Raw genomic sequence first — 20,470 nt, 5'->3', positions numbered from 1 at the left:
AACGAGCCACGAAATGCTCGAGATGGTGGATGGTGTACATGGGAGAGAGCTGGTGGTGAATCACTGTAGAACTACTAAAGTGTGAAAGAAGGTGGTAAATAACTAAGAAAGGGAAAATTGGCGCTCCCAAACAGCACAAAGGTTCCACTTACTGGAGCCGATGCCAAAGTTCCAGCATGAGTGAATCTGAGCAAGGCAGGATACTCTTTCCCACCACTAGCACCAACAAATCTCTAATAAGACTACAAATCATATTCGAATTGATATCAAATCCATATCCATGATCAAAGTCATGTAACAGATCTCTTGCAGTCCAACAAGTCCTCCTTATCAAACACATCAAACGTATGCAGCGAGTACTTTATCCAGCGGACATAACGTATGTTTAGAATCGTTACAATATGGGATCTTCATCTTGTGGAATCGTGTTCTTTCATTCCACAACATTCGTACATAGGGACTGACTTTATTTTGACCATGACATTGATATGTTTCGATTTGTAGATTGGCTCCATATGGTCCTATAAACGATGAGCGCCATGCTCTCGATGATGGATGATGTACATGGGAGAGAGCTGGAGGTGGATCAGCAAAGAAGCCCTGCGGTTGTCACAACAAAAGTTGGAGTTAAAGGATATCTCAAAATTTGACAAGCAAAACAGAACATTGAAGACTCTCGATTGACTTACCAGAGCAGCAGCTAGTGCTGCCATGGCAGCTGTGTGTGTAAATCTCAACAAGACAGTATAGTTTTTCCCACCGATGGCAGTTTCTAACAGGTCTGTGACAAGACTACACATCCTATCTACATTGATATCAAATCCATACCCATAGTCATAATATACTGAAAGATCTTTTAAGACCTCACGGACCAAGAATTCGTCCTTGTTGAATAGAGTACAAACCCCATCAAACATGTCGAAGACAGCGACTTCCTGAGTGTTCGAGCATATTGAGTACGTATTCGTTCGTTAAGGGTATTCCTAGGTTCCTGGCTAGTCTCCTGACTAAGGTAGGAAGCTGCGTTAGGATATATTGGATGTGTTCTTGTTTACCAGAGTTTCTCAAATCCAGATCGATCCGTTCTGCTGCAGAGACCTGCAAGACCCGAGAGTGGCTACTACTATCGTGTGTCATGCCATTATGTACATCACAGTAGCGTTGACAGGACTGCGTCAACATCTTGACAAGTACTTCTATTAGAAAGGTACTTGCATCACCATATAGACCTCCAATTAAAGCAGCTGCACTCTCTATAGTTCGGCTCATGTTTGACGACCTTACGATAATATCTTCAGGTGTCAAAGTTGAAAAAAAGTCCGGATGACGTCCTTTCATCCTTACAGCCATTTTACGCATCTCTTCCAACCCTGACTTGGTACTTTGCCCTATCATCTCGTCATTTAATGGGACCTTCCATTGCGCGAGATACGGATTCGTGCGTTTCAATACTTCATTATGTTTCTGCAAGTGAGACTCCAATTCTCTGAATTTTGAGTACCAACCGACTGTAGGAAACTTTTTTCCGTGACGAGCCACCTAGAAAGGCACTGTAAGTTGAAAGCGCATGCATAAGCAGAGCGATCAAGATTTCAACATGTCCAATGTGTCAAACAATACAAGCAAAATAATCTTTTCCCCGTACCAGTTGTATCTGTTGCAATTCACAGCTAGCAGGTACCTGGTGTACTTGAATAACGGGTTCTGGATAGCTTCGGAGTGGTCCCAGTGTATTCTTGATGAAGGACTCCCTTGATGCGTCGGCCAACAAACCCAATAACACCATCCAGTAGCAGAAGACCCATGAATACAGCATGGTGGCGCCAGCGATTCTACTCTGAGGAGATTTAAGATAGGATTTGTACGAGTCTCCTCCTCACAGCCGTTGTGTTTGACAAATAGGTTGGGTAGAGTGCTTTTACGTTGAATGAGCAAACTGTAGCGACCCACACAGTGTAAATTACTGCAGAGAGTTCCAAGCTCCATATATACGCGTTGAAATTCATGAAATCATGTAAGTACCACATCAGATTGCTTGTTACGTGTTGCATTTTCGTCAAACAAGTTGTTGTCGGCATCCAAAGTGCCTGAGGAGAGCTACAATAGAAAAGTCAACATGTTTTGGTGTATTGACGGAATGGAGTGTGGACTTGGGACAGCCCCTCACCCGAAACCCCACGCTGAAGGTTGCATCGCATTCACATCTAATCGTATCGCCAACATGGACGCAAGAGTTGTAGGAACAGCTGAAGGAGTGCACCCATTCCTACTGCATTTGAAGAATCAAGAAATGAACGCAGGTGGTCCACCAATTGAAGGAGTGCATCCAGTGAAACTTTGGACACGGAGACCTGGTGGAATGTGTGTAGCTGTCGCTCCCTTTCAAACAAATACGTCATCGCTACGAATATTGGATGCCGTTTTGGTTGGTCGTGAAGATGGGCACGTAACCAAGTTTACTGCTAATGACGAGGTACATCACTTGCACTCGCTTTGCGTAAAGAACGCATACTTACACTTTTGGTCAATTAGGAAACTATTGAAACAAAGGGCACAAATATTACATCTCTCGTGCTAACAAAGATTGCACCGACATCTGCTTTATATTCTCAAGTTCATATGGCATCAGCAGATATGTCTGGTATCGTAACTTTGATGGCGTGGGGCCAAATCCTCGAACGTGTCAACATCGGACGTTGCATAACAGCAATGATTCATCATGAAGAGATGAGTGGTGATAGCTTTATCGTCGCTGGAGATACGAGTGGCTGTGTGACAGCGTTCACGTTGGGCTCAAACACTCGTTGGAAAATAAACCTACCTTCGAATATCCAGGTATTGCCACTGTGTCTCGTTTTGTGAATGATTGATTTGCTAAACGTCGATCTATAGGAGTATCCGCTCAATAGTACTGGTGTTCGTTGCCTTCACTCTGCACGCATACCTGAAGCTCCTGAAAAGAACGCTTCAGTCGCTTCAATCGTATTGGCGTGCACATCCGCTCCCTACATACATGTATTGGCTGATGGCCTGTTGCTACGATCTGTCAAGACTCCATCTACCATCAATGCGGTGAGTCTGGGTGCTATTTGCCGTCAAGACACTATCGAAATGTTTGCTGACACTCGTCATTCCTTTTAGATGTGTGCAGGCAAGTTTGGCCCAAGTAACAAGACCGTCATAGCTTTAGCTGCATTTGACGGTGGTATTTACTTTATGGAAGATTTTGTTGTAAGTCTTTAGTGCATCCTTTGTCATTGGCTTGCATACGTGGTCTTTAAATTCTGAGTTCCAACATTCTAAGAATCTGTCTGCTTACTCAAGCCTATCTACACTCAGATCAAACTAGCGTTCAAACTCGATGCTACACCATCACGACTTGCAAGTTTTTCTAGAGGCTGGCCCAAAATGGCGGATTGGCTCGTTGTAGCAAGCCATGAGCCAACCATAAGGTTCTACGAGAATGCGATTCAAATTGCTGCATTGAATCTGGATGACTGGCCTGTAGACGTCGCTGAAGGAACGGTAGATAATCAAAGCGTGCTCGCAGTGGTGTCCTCCCAACAGACAGAGCTGTTTCTGATATCATAACAGCATGATGACGCGTCAAATACATGTAAAATATCAGCAAACACGTAAATTATTACTTCAACTATCAATAAATTTCCAGGATAAATTTGTAAAGGCGGCGGAGTGATGTGCTGGGTCCTGGTCCCGACCATCAGACAAACACTTATTGACAAGCAAAATGAGCGACAGCGGTGATGAAGAGGACATCACAAACTTCAAAGAGCTTCATAAGAGGTGAGATCTCACACTCTCAGTATTGAATCAGCCAAGATCATTTGCCATCCTCATTTGCCGTAATATTGCTGTCGTTTGATTCTGACCATGCGATCACCTGATAGGACCGATATGAAGATTGATAATTCTAAAGCTTTGAGATTTTACATTCGAGCTGCGGACACGATGTTTAGAACCGTAAGCATTAAGTATCGGATTCCAAACATCGAACGTGCAGTGTGACGACTAGACAACAAAACGAACTCTAATTTTCAACAATTCTATTTCAAATTAGGCGAAAGCATATCAAAACGATGGTGCCATCATTCGAGCTTACATGTTGTACCTCCGCTACAGCACGTTGATCATATCAGAGCTACCATCGCATCCAGAATATCTCAAGACCAACCAAAAGGAGGTCAAAATATTAAAGGAGAATTGTAAACAAGCCTTGGACGCTCTTGAACTATTGAAGCCTGTAGTAGAGCGTAAATTCAAACAATTGGAGGTCAAGAAACGATCAAACCAGCAACCCCCTACACGATCTAGCACTCAAACACCACCGCCACCAGCTGTAGCTTCTTCGTCGAATCAGGCTCCACCTCGTGGCTCAAGTCTTGCTACAGCTCTCCCAAATCAGGCTCCTCTTGGGGCAAGCAACATGCCGCCACAGATATCACCTTCGGCATCTCCTGTTCCGTCATTCGCACCGCAAGATGATAAATGGTATCAGGTCAAAGATTTGAGTGCATATCGGCAAGTGGAAGATACGTTCAAAAACATGAGTGTGAGTAAAAACTTGCGTTTGCATAAAGACCCATCTAACCTTGGACACGTCTCTGTAGCTGAATGATATCGGAAGTGCTGATTTTCGACGCTCGAGCGCAATCAAAAACGATGGTAGAATAGAACTGCCCAGAAGTCTAGACTCGTATCCAACGCTTCAACAGAATCAAAGTGAAAGCCTGAACTATCAGCCTAGACCTCAACCACCTCAACCGCCACCAAAACCAAACAGAGCTGTACCAGCCTTTCCACCTAAACCGGTGCTAGAGGATCCATTCGCAGACCCGTCAGAATTAAGGTCGTATATTCCGCCCTTAGATCCATCGCAGGTTACGTCGTATGCCAATATAAAGACACCTTCTATACCTCCCAAACCTGTAGCCTACTATGGTCTTGGTTTGATGCGTGAGTTTGTGTTCGTGTTGACATCCTATGTCTTGTCTGAGCTGACGTTTTCTGCACCTAGCTAAAACTGAGAGCGGGACCAGATTACGAAACCTCATTGTGCCTGAAGAAATTTATGATCTTTTTCTACGTATTGCAGACTCAAATACTAGAAAGAATTTAGAGACGTGTGGTATACTCTGCGGCAAGCTCAAACATGATAGACTATACGTCACAACCCTTGTAATACCAAAGCAGACGGCAACTTCAGATTCATGTACAACTCAGAACGAGGAGGAACTATTTGAGGTCCAAGATAAAGAAGATTTATTGACTCTCGGCTGGGTAAAACGCAACTGCCAGTAATGATCACATTCGCATTGGTACTGACCTCCGCTATGTTTAGATACATACACATCCCAGCCAATCTTGTTTCATGAGTAGTGTGGATCTTCATACACACTGCATGTTTCAGGTCTTGATGCCAGAAGCTATAGCAATTGTGGTCAGTCCAAAGCATAATCAGCGTGGGATATTCAGACTGACAGACCCTCCTGGTCTTGAAGTCATTACTCAATGTGCTGCAAGTGAAATGTTTCACCCACATCCGGATCTACCGTTGTATCGAGAGGCGAATGAAGAGGGTAAGATACGCTGCATACGCGGTCCGTGGCTGGACAACCGGAAGCATTCAACTTCACGTAACTAAATTCTTCTCTTTTTTTAGGCATAGGCCATGTATTATCTGTGAATGGGTCTCTTAAAGTATTTGACTTGAGGTAAATTGGACCATATAGATAGTAATTGTATAATTTTGTACACAATCTCACCAGCTTCTTCTTCTGTAATTACACATACACGACCATACCTAAGAGTTTTTTTCCGTCATATTTTTGATGATATTTTTATTTCGATACGAGACGAGCAGACAAAGATGGGGAGTATAACAGTTTAGTTCTTCTTAGCATTGTAAAAGTATATGGAAACAGCAGCGACTACGACTATTACGGCCACGACAAGCAATGCTGGGTTGGAAGAGGGAACAGATGAAGAGGATGCTGACGATGATGAGCTTGAAGCTGCACCAGTAGATGCTTGAGGTTTTTGAGGTGCAGAGGCAGAGGCAGAAGATGCGGCCTTTACTGGCTTGCTCGGATCTGCTAGTGCGACTTCGCTGGGAGACTTGCCAGTCTTCAGTTCAGATGCAGATGGCATCTTGCCCAATCTCAATAACTCTAATGTAGACAGGAGGCGTTTAGCATCTGGAAAACGTCAATTTGATGGGTCAGGATAGCATAATGGGTCGCAAACTCACCGCTACAATAGGACACAAGCGGATCTTTTCCTAAACCGGCAACAGCCAACACATTTTCACCTCGAACGTAGTAGGCCATGAAGGCTAAACCGCCACCAGTGCTGTCCAATTCAGTTGAGCCCTTTTTTTGCGAAAAAGTTAGAAATGAAAGAGGAAATGCAAGAGATTTGAAAAGGAAATGATGTTCTATATTTTCGCCTGCGACGTTTTCTCACTTGCCTGAACAATCACATCATCAAACGATTCAGCATGTCCAGCATATCGGATTGATTTGCCAAATTGTACAGTCCAGAAGAAGGGTATTTGGACAAAGTTCAACTTGGGCTCCAGACCTTTTGTCAAGGATACGATATTTCGGGCTACCAGACGACCATGGTTTTGGGCAACATTCCAATGCTCCACTCGCACCATCTCACCAGTCACATGGTATGGGTAGCGTGCCACATCGCCTTGTTGGAAATATGTTAATTCTATCTTCATGTTGCAAGTGCGAAATACACGCTCGAATAGGTGAAGAATTGCGTCTAAGACTCGAGCACTTACCGACAGCAAAGACACCTTCAGCATCTGGTACTCGAAGTTGGGCATCAACCGTGATACCACCGTCACGATCCAACTTGATGCCAGAGTCCTTTAGGAAGTCAGTCTTGGGAATCACCCCAGCACCGATAACGATAACATCGGCGGCAACAACTTCCTTTGTCTTGAGAACGACGGCCCCAATTTTAGTCTTGTCGGACGCTGTTTTGAGGTTATGAGGTTTGGATGTGAGTAAAGATTCCACGAAACTGGAAAACGACAATTTTACCAGAGGGCTCAAATCGATCAACAACAGCCTCCATCTTTAACTTGATTCCGTTGTTGGTGTTCAAGGTGGCCATAGCAGTTCCAACTCGTGTACCGAGAACACGTTCGAACGGTACTTTTTCCATTCCGATAACGGCAATATTGGCTTGTTTTGCCAAGATACTGGCTGCTTCCATACCGATGAAACTCGAACCAACAATAACAAGATTGGGCTTAGCATCTCCACCTCCAGCAGCTGCTGCAGCATCAGCAACAGCTAAAGAATTGAGGTGCATGAGTTAAAACCGATGATGAATTCTCAAATAATTGAAGCATATCATTTACCTTTTTCGATGGCATTTGAATCAGTAGCTGTTCGTAACACAAATACATTCTTGAGGTCCTTTCCTGGAACTGGCAATGTCCTTGGCTAAAAAGAGAAGTACATCAACGGAGAGAATTGACGAGTTCACGTTCAAACAAAACTCACATCACCACCAGTAGCCAACACCAAATAATCATATCCAAGCACACTTTTGTTGCTAAGAGTGACCTTCTTGGCCTTGACATCGACAGATTTGGCTTCAGTTCCCAACAAGATATCGATATCTTGAGAAGCAAAGAACTTTTCGTCACGGAGAGCGATTTTAGCTGGCTCTGATTTCAAAGCTTTGCTCAATTTAGGACGATCAATAGGTAAATATGGTTCTCGAGAGACAAGAACGACACGTCCAGCAAAACCGGATGCTCGAAGTGTTTCAGCGCAAACCATTCCACCGGCTCCTCCACTAGGAGTGAAGCAGTGGTTGAGCACAAAGCTAACTAGCAGTAGTCTCTCAAGTCTCGAAGCACATCACATACCCTAAAATGACAACAGTTCGCTTGTCTGTTGACGATATCCTTACTGAGGGAGGTACACGTCGTCCCAACTTGATGGCATCTTCATCAGCACGAATGTACACGTCAGATCCCTTCACAATAACTTCAAAGCATTGCAAACTGTCGAGCGATGGACCGTCTTCAATATCACCGGTGTTGACCGAGAAGCCTTTCATTGAAAGATTAGCATTAAGACTGCGGTTTTACGAGATCCAAGAGCAATGCAGGTGGAACTCACAGGCACCGTGCCAGGGACATATGACGCGACCATCCTCACTCAGAGCGCCCTTAGCAAGAGGAGCTTTATAATGCGGGCATAGATGGGAAGTCGCTCGAAAGACACCGTCAACACATGAAAGGAGAGCCTTGCCAGCACTTCCGACCATGACTTCCTTCCTATTGTCAAATGCATTTAGAGCATGAAATTCAGATCTTTCATGTAAATTTTGGTTTGCATCTTGTACTCCGTAAAAATCGTGAGTCAAAAACGTGAAAGTTTCGTGGTTTAATGCATCGAAAAGCAGAACAAGAATTTAAGAGATACATACATTTGCCCATTCTTGAGTTCGTTGACCTTACAGACCCTCTCTTCTATGATAGCCATCCTTTTATGAATTGTTGCTTTTCGAAATTTGGCCGTGACGTGGAAGATCGTGAATTTGAGATGAAGTCAACAGGAGTGGAATTATGGAGGCTACACGTGTTAAATCACGTGTTTAATTTGAATTTTCATGCAAACTACCGGCTGCATCAGCCTAAAATGCTTCAACATTTCGCGACAGTTCGTTGCATTGAGTTGACAATCATATTACTATATTAACTTGTACGTCTAGTAGAAGAAGCAGGCTCATCTTATTATTACTGAGCTCTATGATTAAATTATTAGGTATAGAAGCAGCATATTAAATTACGTTAACTTATGTAGCAGTTTATGCGGCAGTAGCAGGTCTAGCAGTAGTAGCAGTTACAGCAGCGATTGGTCTAGCAATGGTAGAGGCTTGAGCGGGATTACGAATATTCATTGTAACAGCGCTAGTAGGAGATGGACCGACAGATGCTTGATGTTTGCCCTTCCTTGGCCGACCAGCTCTAAGAAAGAAGGCTGCGACACCACAACCAATCAACATCATCAAGCTGGCCACCACAGCAATGATAATTATGACGGGGCTGGTACCAGTAGATCCATTAACCGATCCTGTAGATTTTGATACGACAGTACCAGCGACAACAAATGCAAATCCAGAAGACGAGCAGTCTGGCCCGTTAAAGCCAGGTTTGCAGACACAGTACGGACCATTGGCGTTAACTCGACATGTGCCTCTTGCTGAGCACCCATTTAGACATCCAACGGATGTACCGCTTGGGCAAACCTCAGCAGCAGGAGGACAATACAGACTACCAGAAGCAAACCACGGTGCAGCAGCATTCAAGCCACCAGCGCCACAATCTATCGATCCACCGTTGACAGTTACTGAATATTGAGTATTGCCTTGAGCGTCACCTTGGCAATTCACACTAAAGCATCCGGACGAGGATGCCGACGATGGTGATCCAAGGGTGTGGTCAAAGCATCTCGATGATGAACCATATGTTTCTCCATGTGTGTTGCTGGAGGGTGTATTCGAGGCGTACCGACAATCAGAGTTGGTGCCTGCGGTGCTTGAGAAGGTACCGAATGGAAGGTACGTTGGGCAGTAATCCTATTTTCAAAGATGTGGTTGGGTGAGATGGAGTTTATTTTCACTCCCGATTTGGCAAAGTACGCTTACCATGAGAGGGACGTACCCTCCTTCGAACTGCGACGCAGTGAGATTGACTGGGATCGCAGAATTAAAATAGCGATACTCAGCAGGGACTTGTGTCGCTCCATTTGAAGGTGAAGTAACACCACAGTATCCTCGAGCATATCTTCCAGCTGCACAGCGATCTGGATTTGTTCCATTGCTAGCGTACCGTGTTAGCGAAACGGGCTATTTTGACGGAGTTGAACACAGGAACTTGTTGACATACCAAAAAGCAGGTATTGAAGGTAGCACTAAATTGCTTCCTGTTGGTGTTGATAAACAGGAAGAGCTCATGAATCCACACCCTGCGTTTTGTCCTAATGGTGGATTTGTGGCATAGGTGTAATCGACTTGGTACCATCCAGAGTCTTCCAAGAACGCGAGCGATATTTCACTATAGTCTGTGCAATTGAATGGTACAAGGTGTTAAACTGTTGAGCTTTCGTGCGACACAACGGATTTAAATACTTGCCCGAATCTACGCCAACTATAGTTTGTCCAGTCATATAATCTGAGCTGTAAACTCTCTTCTCAATGTGCGAACCCGCCGTCGACGCACCCCATTGCGATTCTTTAGTGTGTAGAGTAAAAGTTGAGTAAGGATGCTTTTCAGAGGTTCTCGTCGAAATTATGTGAATAAGTCGTGAAAGCCTACCCATCTCAACACCATTAAGCGTAGGACATCCAGACCATTGTCTGGCCTTGCTCAAAGAAATAGGGAAGGCATATTTCGTTACAGCAACACCTCGTTCTGTGTCCTGGATTTTATATTGCGATGGAATAGCAAATGCACCAGTCGTGTCAGTGACAGGATGTCCGGCGGCATCTCGAGGAGTGTATGGATTACCACTAGGGTCGCGATAGTATGGTATGAGGGCTGACGAGAGACCCAAAACGTGGGTCGATTCGTGGACTAAAGTTTGGATCTTCATAGTAGTATCAGTTCAATATCCAGGAGGCAGCTATAAAGCGATGGAGACTTACGGTACTCTGAACACCCCACGAGTCACTTTCGACAAGATTCGCTGCCCAATTAGTAGATGGGCATAAATTAATGTTGCCGGCCAGCGGCCTGTCTTGTTGATCTTGAAGACAATGAATAGCATGTGCTATATAGTTCCCAGAGCTGCACACAGATGAGTTCTTCATCGAGAAGTAAAGTACTATATCCGTGTTTGGCAATCCATAAACGGCATGATTCATTGGAACGGTGATTTCTCCACAAGTAGATGTGTTCGATATAGTCAAATTGCCAGAAACCTGGTCAAAATAAGTAAAAGTATCTTAGAACTGCGAAGAACTAGCCTCTGAAAGCCAGGATCAATCTTGAAACATCCACTCACTTGTCGAGTTTTCAAAACCGAGGCAAAGAATTGACCAACAAAGCCGACAAGGGATTGAGCCGTAGCAAGTCTTTGCTGATCCCCTGAAAAGTCTGTCAGAAGCGATGAAGTGTCGGTGTATATCCTCAGAGGGCCCCATGAAACACTATTCATCAACTTGCTGGTTTCATAATCAACATGTTGAAGGACGTGCGTGGCCGGGTGCTGCATATCATGGCCACACCAATGATCAGAGTCTTTATCATGACCATGTACTGCTGGTGCTACTAGCAGGACAACTGCCCAGATCAACAACATGACTTGTTTTGTCGACTGGTCGGGGTTTGGAAAAGAGAAAGAGGAATTCAAAAAACTGGCGCGCTTTTGAACTGCACAGTCGAGATCTGGTTTAAGGGACTGGCATATGCTAATAATCCCTTCACCTTCTCCTTTCTAGGAGCCTGCCTGCTGAAATGCGTTTGCAATTGAGGAAACAAGTAGTGGCAGTGTGCCTGTTGCATTTCTGTGACGTGTTTCATGGAAGTTTAGAAACAACCAATGAAGCATAATCTGGGAAAAAAGCAAACGTTTACGCGACATCTTCATCTGTTTGGATTCCCTGTTCTCGCTTTTGATTCGCCTGAATTCAACAAGCTGTTTCGGGAATTTTGCACACGCTTGGCGTTTCGTAAATCTTCAAAAATCAACAACCATCAGCAACAAAATCGAAGCAGCAATCCATCAAAATGCTCCCGTTATTTTTGGTTTCCGCTTTATTAGCAACCCAAGCTCTAGCTGATGGAAACGTCTGTGCCAACAACGCCTGCAGAATGACTCCAGCACAAAAATCCTTGACCATGCAATTATCCGCTTTCTTTGATTTTGGAGTAACCACGATGCCATACTGCCAATGCTCGAACCTCCTGGACGGTAACGGATTCACGTGTGGATTTGCTGGATTCAACAGGTTTGTGATTTTACATTTTCCGTGATTTCTCGTATCAAGCTAGTACCGGTCACTCGTCCAAATCTGGACGAAATTCGAAAATCATATCTCAGTTATCATTCAACGAATACTTTTCATAGTGCGTCTGGCTCTATCTTGAACGTAATCAACTATTACTCCATCGCATACCCAGACAATGCCTTCCTATCCGACATATCCGGTCTCGGAACAGTTTCCATCTCAGGCTCATCCAGCATCGATTTCTTCTCCGACCTCCCCACAAACTGGAACGCTACATGCAAAGACCCAGTCTTCATCTCTGCCCAAATCTCTGCCAACGACGATCAAGTCTACAACCCATCCCAAACAGCTGCCGATATGCTGGGACTCGTAAACGCTGTATCTAGAGCAGCACTCTATGACACATTCATGGAACAAGGAAGCAATAACACCAACCCGGATTCCGCTTGGGCTACTATTGCTGCCACTACTAAATCGGTTGGTGGTGTACCTGCTGGAGTTGCTGGCACCAGTCAACATGTTGATGAGAATACGTGGTTGCACGCGTTTTTGCAGACTAGAAGAACTGCCTTGTTGAATCCTTCGAATGTAAATGTTGCTGCAGAATGGGCTTCATCTGTTGGAAGAGTAGATGCCTTCATGTACATCCTGCAATCAGGAAATGTAAACTTTACTGGAAACAGTGTATCTACCCTAAACATCTATGGAATCCCTACCGTTATCTCGGTCTAAAAAACCCAAGAGGAGAACTTTGGAAGCCATCATAAATTAAAGTAGTTTTCAGTTATAGTTGAATGTTTATCTATCCAAAGCAGCTAAAAGCAATCAAAAACATTATTTCATATTGGTTTATCGATTTTCAAGAAATGGCGAGACTTGCGATATGCCACACATGAGCTCTAAAGTTGGGGTCCTCGCTTGTTCGAGGCCCTGATGAGATGGGAAAAAGAAAGCCGACCATAATTGAAAGCTCTTCGAAACTGTCCTTGACCTGAGTACGACCCACTTTTCGGAAAAGTTGACAGACCACGAAACAAGTTACAACAGAATCAGCCACATTGAAGCTCAAATATCACAAAACTACTTTATTCAATTCGTAAGGAAGTCAGCATTAGTTTATCTATCGCTCAAAGTGACCCATTGGTGGAATTATCATCAGTTGCGTAGGGGGGTTTTTTTTTTGTTTTACTTGGCTCCACGTGAAGCAAGCACACTCTGAATGTCTGCCATAACAGAACGCATAGCCTGAGCAGTACCCGTGTTTACAAGCATCACAGGTAAGCCTCCTCGAATGTCAGATCTTACAACATAGCTGCAAGCACACTTGCTGCCACCCTCGACAGCTTTGAATCTCATGCCACCAGTCCAGTTGTAGCCACGAATTTTTCCTTCATTCTCTTTTTGCAGGGCTGCATCGACGTCCATTCCCTCGACGGATTGCCACGCAAGTACGAAACCACCATTGCCATCTGAGTCGGTTCTTCTGACATCGACAAAGTCTCTAGCAGACACTAAATGAAAATATTAATGAGTTACTAGAGTCATTTCAAGGGATAACTTTCGTCTCGATCGCGTTACCTGTATTCAAAAACATTGGATTTGTGACGCTGTAAGTAATTTCACACAATCCAGTAGGTGCAGGGTAGGCCAATGGGATAGTCATCTGTTATGGATGATGTAAGTATACAATAAATCCACGAAATCGAACTCCAAACACCATACCTCAGACGTGACTTTGTCCCACAACGAGCGATGAGAAGCATCAACAATCAAATCAAAGACAGCTTTTGGTGAAAATGGCATCACACAAGTGGCAGCCCAACAAAGTATCGATGTGGTTGGATCCATTTGCTTTGTGCAAATGGTAACAGCGTTCTATTACACATAGTTGACGATTTAGGCACTTGCACACGATCAGCGATTTGGGCACCTGAGCACAACCAATATGGCTGGTATGTGTTTAAGAATACCTTGTCGCCCTCAGACTTCCATCCGGCTCCCGAGTCAATATCAGTTAGCAATGCCTTGAATTGGTTCAAGACGCTATCGCCAAACGCAAGCATTTCCGCATCACTATGGAAGATAACATAAGGCGAGTGAATACAAGGCCATTCAGAAGTGTTTAAACAGGGCGATTGTAGGGTGTAACGGCTCGCTGTGTACCTCAAGACCATGTTGTGCTTTGCGGAGGTTGTATCTACGGCGATGCGTTAGTAAACAGTGCTTGTAAGAGGGCGAATCTGCACGTAATGTATCCATAAACGCGTCGAGACGGTTGCCATACTTGCAAGTTACGTGATGCTCCTTTAGATGCTAGTAAGCTGTTTTTCGCAGTCGACGACGAGGGTGATGCATCATTCCATCATCACGTTCGCTAAAGAAATGTCGTTTTTTGATATTCTTACGCGTCATGTACATGATTAAATCCCAGTCAACCCGACCTTCACTGTTTCGACCTTCGAATCGCAAAATCACCACTTCTAACCAAATCGGAGAATGTCGAATTTGACGAATAAGCAGCAAGAGGAACTGTAAGTGCCATCATAGTAGCATGCATAAAATCATCAAAACTAGCATTGTACTCTCAAACTAGGCGATACGCTATTCTCGATTACCTGAATTCGTCTGGCCTATCATCCTCCTTCCAAGCTCTGAAACAGGATGCTGGTCTAGATGACTTCATACCTGATGGCAAACAAAAATATTCGGGAATGCTGGAAAAGAAATGGACGTCTGTTATTCGTCTACAAAAGAAGGCGTGTTTGCTCAAGATCAACATACATAGTGGAGACATTTGACCAACACCCCTCTACACACAGATCCTGGACCTAGAGACAAAGATCCAACAACTACAAGAAGAAGTTGCATCTGGTCCAATACGGAAAGCTTCTGGAAGCAACGAATGGTTGCCTAGAGCTCCTGAAAAGTTGGCTCTCACTGGCCACAGATCTCCCATAACACGTATTGCCTTTCATCCTGTGTTCACCATTGTCGGTTCAGCTTCGGAGGATGCGACTGTCAAGATGTGGGATTTTGAGTCTGGTGAATTCGAGAGAACGCTCAAGGGACATACTAAAGCTGTCCATGACTTGTGCTTTGACGCTAAAGGAAACCATCTAGGTATGCTCAACACGTAGTTTTATTACTCTATGGATTATCAATGATTGAGATTTTTAACATCTATCGCGTACAAGTGACGTGCTCGGCAGACCTGTCGATAAAGCTATGGGATGCCAATTCGGACTACAAGTGTATAAAAACACTACATGGCCATGATCACAGTGTCTCGTCTGTAGCATTCACGATAACAGGAGACCTGATTGTCTCTGCTTCTCGAGACAAGACAATCAAGATATGGGAAACAGTCACTGGCTTTTGTGTCAAGACCTTGTCTGGCCACTTAGATTGGGTTCGAGTCGTCAGACCGTCTCTAGATGGGAAGCTGTTGGTGAGTTGCTCTACCGATCAGGTGTGTAGATTAATATGCTCGATTTTTCATGAATCAATGTGGCGCACTGACTCGGCTGTTTTCTTGCCGATCAGACTGTTCGAGTATGGGACGTGTCGACTGGTGAATGCAAGGCAGAGCTTCGTGGACATGATCATGTTGTAGAAGACGTAACATTTATACCTGTGATCGCTTATCCTGCTGTCAAGGAACTGGTTGGTGGTGAGGTGAGCGCACGCACTGAAGAAGAACAATTTCGTCTTTTTTTTCACCTTTCTTAACCTCAAATTATGTTTAAGGGAACCAAGACAAGAGAACAGCCTGTAGAAGGACAATATGTAGTATCAGGTTCACGAGACAAGTCGATTAGAATTTGGGACGTTGCCACAGGCCAGTGTATACACACCCTGGTAGAGACCAAAAAAAGCCTTTGTTGTTTTCACTCAAGCCCGACAGTCGACCTTACTCCTTTTTTGTGTCATAGAATGGTCATGACAATTGGGTCCGAGGAGTCACAACACATCCAGCTGGAAAACACCTCATATCAGTATCTGATGATAAAACCATGAGAATATGGGATTTAAGAACAGGACGAAACTCGAAAACGATAGATGCCCATCCACATTTCGTGACATGCATCGACGTGAATCCTGATCAACATCTAGTGGCTACAGGTGGTGTTGATCAAACAGTGAAAATCTGGACCTGCTCATAAAGTACATATTACTTAGAGTGTAGAAACGAAGAGAGAAGCGTCCTGTACATATATTATAGATAAAAGAAGTTTCACAGTAAGGCTTTCTTGTTTGGTGGTGGTATTGTGGGGGTTGAAGTAAGTAGGCCCGTATGCTCATCGAGCGATAGCAGGAAGGCTTGATTCTGTGCCTGAATGAATCTGTTTCCAGCAAGCACTGCTAGAAAGATTTGAGGCACTAGCCATATTATGTAGGCTGAACGTGATGAAAGTTGTTAGTTCAAATCAACAGCAAGACAAACAAACCCGCGCTATTACCTATATTAATACCAAACTCCCATGGTAATGGACTACTTCCAGCCAGCTGCTGCAGATTAACAAAGTAGACGCAAATCACGATCTGCAGTATTCCCAGTATGACGCATATGGCGAGCTCGCCCACTTGTTCTCGTAGATTCCCCGTGTATCCCATAAAGATTCGCAATGGCTCTAGCAGCATAAACCCAGCAAAGAGCGTGTACATGAATAGGTTTGGTGTTGAAGGTGATGAGTCGGCTAGTGACTATTGTGATGGATTGGAATTAGTGGTTGAAATTTTAATTCAGTTTTGGATGATTAAAAGATGCAATTAAAGTGGTTGTGCTAAGTGCATGTCTCTGAGTCACGACTTTTCATCGTTACAAGTTCGTGGAGTTGAAAACAATCTTTCAAACCACCATGCCAGACTCTCATACCCAAATGTACGCATACCTTGATAACTAGAACAGAAATCATCGCTCCCGTCCACACCACATACAAGTATTTGCTGGAATACAAAAACACTTGGAGTGGCAATGATGACAGGATTTTCGGCCCTAAAAACAACATGGATTGGATAGATCAGTAGGGCGAAGGGCATTTGATGGCTGTTCCGTAATGATATTTTGCCGATCCATGTTCATTCAGCCCTGGTGGGTTGATGAAACAATGTTAAACTGAAAGCTTGTGATCTTACTTATTCTTTGAGCGGATCGTTTACGGTTGGCAGCTACGCTGACGTTCTCGCCGAATACTTTTTCAGCTGCCATTCTTATTGTTTCGTTGTATATCGACATCTTGTTGCGTTCAAACGAGACAGAGGAACAAATACCCTTTGACAATTGACCAATTGAAACAGTTCGAGAGCACGAAATTGTGACATTAATTGTGAATTGCAATCTGATTACGATAATACAATGGAGTATAATACTTGAATTAAAAAATATTAAGAGGTGCAGATATCGAGAGTCAAGAGCGTTTGTGTCGGAAGTCACAATAGTTCAACGTTTCTGTAACTCGTGTCTACTGGCAAATCAATGACGGAAACCGACCTATTCCTTTCCATGCGCATGTTCCATCTCTTCTGCCATCATTTCCGATTCCATCATCATAGGGTGACTCCCGTGATGAGGCTCATAGCCTTCTTCAGACTCGTGTCTTTTCATGTGGAAGTTGTAGAATTCAACGACAGCGTACAGGAGCTAGGAAATGTAAAGTTGAGGTTAACGAGAGTACGATGATGGTATGACTTCGAAGAGAATGACATCATTAACTGACTCGTACCCATAATATGGCAGATGCCCACTAGATGACGAAAGTCTCGTTAAAATCTCACAAAAATGTCAGAGCTCGTTGCTCAGAAAAAATCACCTACACAAGACGCGATTAGTGCCAACCACGACGTTCTGGATTTTCCAAGTGCTCCAAGTGCATCAGCACAGCTCAATGTCGTTGATCCACACAATGAATTGTAGCCGCCTGTCACTAGAATTGCGGCGCCCCCATTGAAGACTGCCAAAAGGACTGGATAGTGTTGGTGAAACGCTGATGTGAGCAAATTCGGCCATTATGAGTGTTTGGCAAACGTTTGGTTTTTACGTACGTGCTAAGAAGGCAAATGTGAAAATGATGCACCAATGACGACCAGTTTCGCCGCGGGTAGTTGTAAGGCAATGGAGTAACGCAAATATAAAAGCTAGGACGCAGTCAACAGCGCCCACTCCAGAGACGAAATCACAGGGCAGGACAGATGGGTATCCCTAGAATTGATTTCGATTGAGATCCAAGTTTCGAGTTGCAGACATGGCATTAGCTTGTACCTGATTGACTTGAAAGTACAGTAAGCAATACATGATTGTGCCATTGTTGTAGTAGCCCTGGTTGTAAGCTATAGAAGCGATCATGACTCCAAAGATCTACGAGAATTGGAGTTCAAAGGACGAGTTAGCAAGGGACTGAAAACACATGTTTGTGAGTGACAATGATGCAGATCATCGAGTAATAGTACAGTACCACTTGGATTATGTGTAGGATGTAGAACATCCAGCCTGAAAAGTTGGCCTGCCAAAAGAACTCCATAGTGCGACGAGTTGGTATAGTGGTTGATTGCTGCGAATGCTAAAAACCGTGTGGGGAATTAGTCAGTGAAGTTTCTACCAATCGCTATTAAAAAAGAACGGGAGCTTGATCTTCTATGACACATCTACTGCAAAATACGTACCTCGATACTTGTTGAGCTGGGATGCAAACTCCAACAAAGACTTTTGGTTTTGGATGTTTTGTAACTCAGGCAAGATTAGGCGGAAGAATGCTAGAACCAAAGTTGTAAAGGACGAAAGAGCTGTCAAAAGCCTTGTATCGCGTTGGCAAGCAAAGTAGACGTGTTTCCTGTTTGTCTGAACGAAAAAGATGTAGTCGTCCCATCCTTCTCGACTAATTCGTTGCCAACCAACAAGAACAATGATGACGAGGGAGAACACGTCTATGACAGGTAAGTAAAAAGCATGATTGAATTATGGCAAAAAAATGCACAAGAAAGAGCTGGAAGAGGTCTCAAAGTGCTTGTTAATGTGCCGATGTGACCCCAAATAATCCAGAAAGCTTTCCCTCGAGCTTTTTGTTCGTCAATTGTGGCATCAGCTTCGAGAGGAATGTTGGCTTCAATCTGATAGTATACAGCGTATTCGTCGCAGTCCTGGTCTCTGACTCCTCATCACAAAGGCTCAAAAACCATCCAACAATCAATGTGAACGGTTGATCAACGAAATAAATATGAGCGACACTTTAGTGCTCTGGATACAGCTCTTTAAGCGAGGTGCCGAAGACGCTGACGACTCATTGGCCTCGCTTGACAAGCTGGGACGTGCAACTGAAGTGGATGTAACGACAGTCAAGAACATTGATGGCCTGTGCGAATATCTCATCAATCATAAACGCTTCAAGAAGTCATTGGATGGCATCGAAGACCATCAATTGTATGTATATATGGATGCAGAATGCAAAACGCCGCTGAAACCAAGTACATCAATCACCCAAATCGAAACATCAAATGGCAATCCATTGAGAGTGGTGAGGCCCGCTCCACCTGTTAGTAGGATGCCTTTTACTATGGAAAGACCTGGTGAGCTCTTCTCTGACTAGTTCTGTCTTAGCAACGTCGGGACCCTCTGGAGGTTGGAATTGTTGAAAGATGCCGGTCGCCTTATTCAGGTTTATCATACTGCCATGGAGACGAATTCTCTGCCCTTGCGGGTTGCCCACAAGAAAGCCGGCTATGCAAGCATTACTACTATGATGTACAAAACCGGGTTGAAATGCCACGGGTCGCCTTTGTAGACTAGGGACCGTGCCTTTTGATTTTGGAGCATCGAGAGGCTGTGATGGGACGCTCATGGCAACGGCGAGTGGCAATTTAGATGAGTCACTTCCGTCGTATTTTCTCCTGATGGCAAGACCATCGCATCTGGATATGGTGACAAAACTGTGCGATTTTGGGATGTCCAGTCAGGTCTAACTGGACATCCCACAGCCGAATCGAACGATCCGACCACACCGTGGCCATGATCTTGCCCGGAACATCCAGCGTATCCGGTTGATAGGCGACACCATTGACAGCACCAGTATGCCCTTGCAAGACCATAAAGCAGGGACTCCAGTCGAAATCCATGCCTCGGATAAATTTCGGTAGACCCAACACTTTGAAGACACTGCTGTTATACTGCCAATTTATCAAAGTTTCCCGGACAACCAGCCAGGGCCGATCGATACACATGCAAAGCCGATGCTTCAATAGGAATTCTAAAATATTGGACCAAATGGAGTCACTTCTCCCAAGATTTTGACGTTGAACTCTTCGTCGCCGGGAAGCCAACCAGCGAGTTGTTTCGGTGCCTTCAGTGCGACATTCAACTTGCCCAAAAGTGACAGTACTTCCACCCAGTTCAGCAGTTTCGACTGGCAGAATTCTTCTACAGACTCCACTATCTCAGCACCACCTCCTGCAACGACAAGGGTCACCAGAACGA

The 20,470-nt window shown here is 44.3% G+C and overlaps 7 protein-coding genes across 7 annotated transcripts; 3 read left to right on the top strand and 4 right to left on the bottom strand.

The window, feature by feature from the left end:
• Nucleotides 1-339: 339 nt before the first annotated feature.
• On the bottom strand, nucleotides 340-1,816 carry SmJEL517_g01367 (uncharacterized protein; the record flags this gene model as incomplete). Its single annotated transcript, XM_031167295.1, has 4 exons — nucleotides 340-600; nucleotides 690-935; nucleotides 1,009-1,539; nucleotides 1,646-1,816. The coding sequence occupies 4 exons, from the start codon at nucleotides 1,814-1,816 to the stop codon at nucleotides 340-342; spliced, it is 1,209 nt and encodes a 402-aa protein (XP_031026880.1).
• A 1,932-nt stretch (nucleotides 1,817-3,748) lies between these two features.
• On the top strand, nucleotides 3,749-5,736 carry SmJEL517_g01366 (uncharacterized protein; the record flags this gene model as incomplete). Its single annotated transcript, XM_031167294.1, has 7 exons — nucleotides 3,749-3,804; nucleotides 3,909-3,981; nucleotides 4,079-4,570; nucleotides 4,629-4,974; nucleotides 5,036-5,298; nucleotides 5,360-5,597; nucleotides 5,681-5,736. 7 exons carry the CDS (start codon nucleotides 3,749-3,751, stop codon nucleotides 5,734-5,736), a joined length of 1,524 nt encoding a protein of 507 aa, XP_031026881.1.
• Nucleotides 5,737-5,904: 168 nt separating this feature from the next.
• On the bottom strand, nucleotides 5,905-8,537 carry SmJEL517_g01365 (uncharacterized protein; the record flags this gene model as incomplete). The annotated part of the gene is made up of 10 exons (XM_031167293.1): nucleotides 5,905-6,188; nucleotides 6,269-6,389; nucleotides 6,500-6,717; nucleotides 6,812-7,009; nucleotides 7,077-7,331; nucleotides 7,400-7,484; nucleotides 7,545-7,842; nucleotides 7,916-8,102; nucleotides 8,172-8,329; nucleotides 8,482-8,537. 10 exons carry the CDS (start codon nucleotides 8,535-8,537, stop codon nucleotides 5,905-5,907), a joined length of 1,860 nt encoding a protein of 619 aa, XP_031026878.1.
• Nucleotides 8,538-8,862: 325 nt separating this feature from the next.
• SmJEL517_g01364 (uncharacterized protein) lies at nucleotides 8,863-11,357 on the bottom strand (the record flags this gene model as incomplete). Its single annotated transcript, XM_031167292.1, has 7 exons — nucleotides 8,863-9,633; nucleotides 9,703-9,877; nucleotides 9,944-10,111; nucleotides 10,186-10,288; nucleotides 10,373-10,643; nucleotides 10,702-10,977; nucleotides 11,061-11,357. 7 exons carry the CDS (start codon nucleotides 11,355-11,357, stop codon nucleotides 8,863-8,865), a joined length of 2,061 nt encoding a protein of 686 aa, XP_031026879.1.
• A 428-nt stretch (nucleotides 11,358-11,785) lies between these two features.
• Nucleotides 11,786-12,738, top strand: SmJEL517_g01363 (chitosanase; the record flags this gene model as incomplete). The annotated part of the gene is made up of 2 exons (XM_031167291.1): nucleotides 11,786-12,006; nucleotides 12,126-12,738. The coding sequence occupies 2 exons, from the start codon at nucleotides 11,786-11,788 to the stop codon at nucleotides 12,736-12,738; spliced, it is 834 nt and encodes a 277-aa protein (XP_031026884.1).
• A 1,764-nt stretch (nucleotides 12,739-14,502) lies between these two features.
• SmJEL517_g01362 (uncharacterized protein) lies at nucleotides 14,503-16,169 on the top strand (the record flags this gene model as incomplete). The annotated part of the gene is made up of 7 exons (XM_031167290.1): nucleotides 14,503-14,537; nucleotides 14,600-14,741; nucleotides 14,826-15,126; nucleotides 15,201-15,454; nucleotides 15,550-15,681; nucleotides 15,754-15,864; nucleotides 15,939-16,169. 7 exons carry the CDS (start codon nucleotides 14,503-14,505, stop codon nucleotides 16,167-16,169), a joined length of 1,206 nt encoding a protein of 401 aa, XP_031026885.1.
• A 71-nt stretch (nucleotides 16,170-16,240) lies between these two features.
• Nucleotides 16,241-17,215, bottom strand: SmJEL517_g01361 (uncharacterized protein; the record flags this gene model as incomplete). Its single annotated transcript, XM_031167289.1, has 4 exons — nucleotides 16,241-16,404; nucleotides 16,467-16,710; nucleotides 16,899-17,002; nucleotides 17,143-17,215. 4 exons carry the CDS (start codon nucleotides 17,213-17,215, stop codon nucleotides 16,241-16,243), a joined length of 585 nt encoding a protein of 194 aa, XP_031026882.1.
• Between the last annotated feature and the right edge of the window lie 3,255 nt (nucleotides 17,216-20,470).

Source organism: Synchytrium microbalum (genome assembly GCF_006535985.1).
Source record: "Synchytrium microbalum strain JEL517 chromosome Unknown SmJEL517_scf0004, whole genome shotgun sequence".
NCBI lineage: Eukaryota > Fungi > Chytridiomycota > Chytridiomycetes > Synchytriales > Synchytriaceae > Synchytrium > Synchytrium microbalum.
This window is presented reverse-complemented; position numbering and strand designations above follow the sequence as displayed.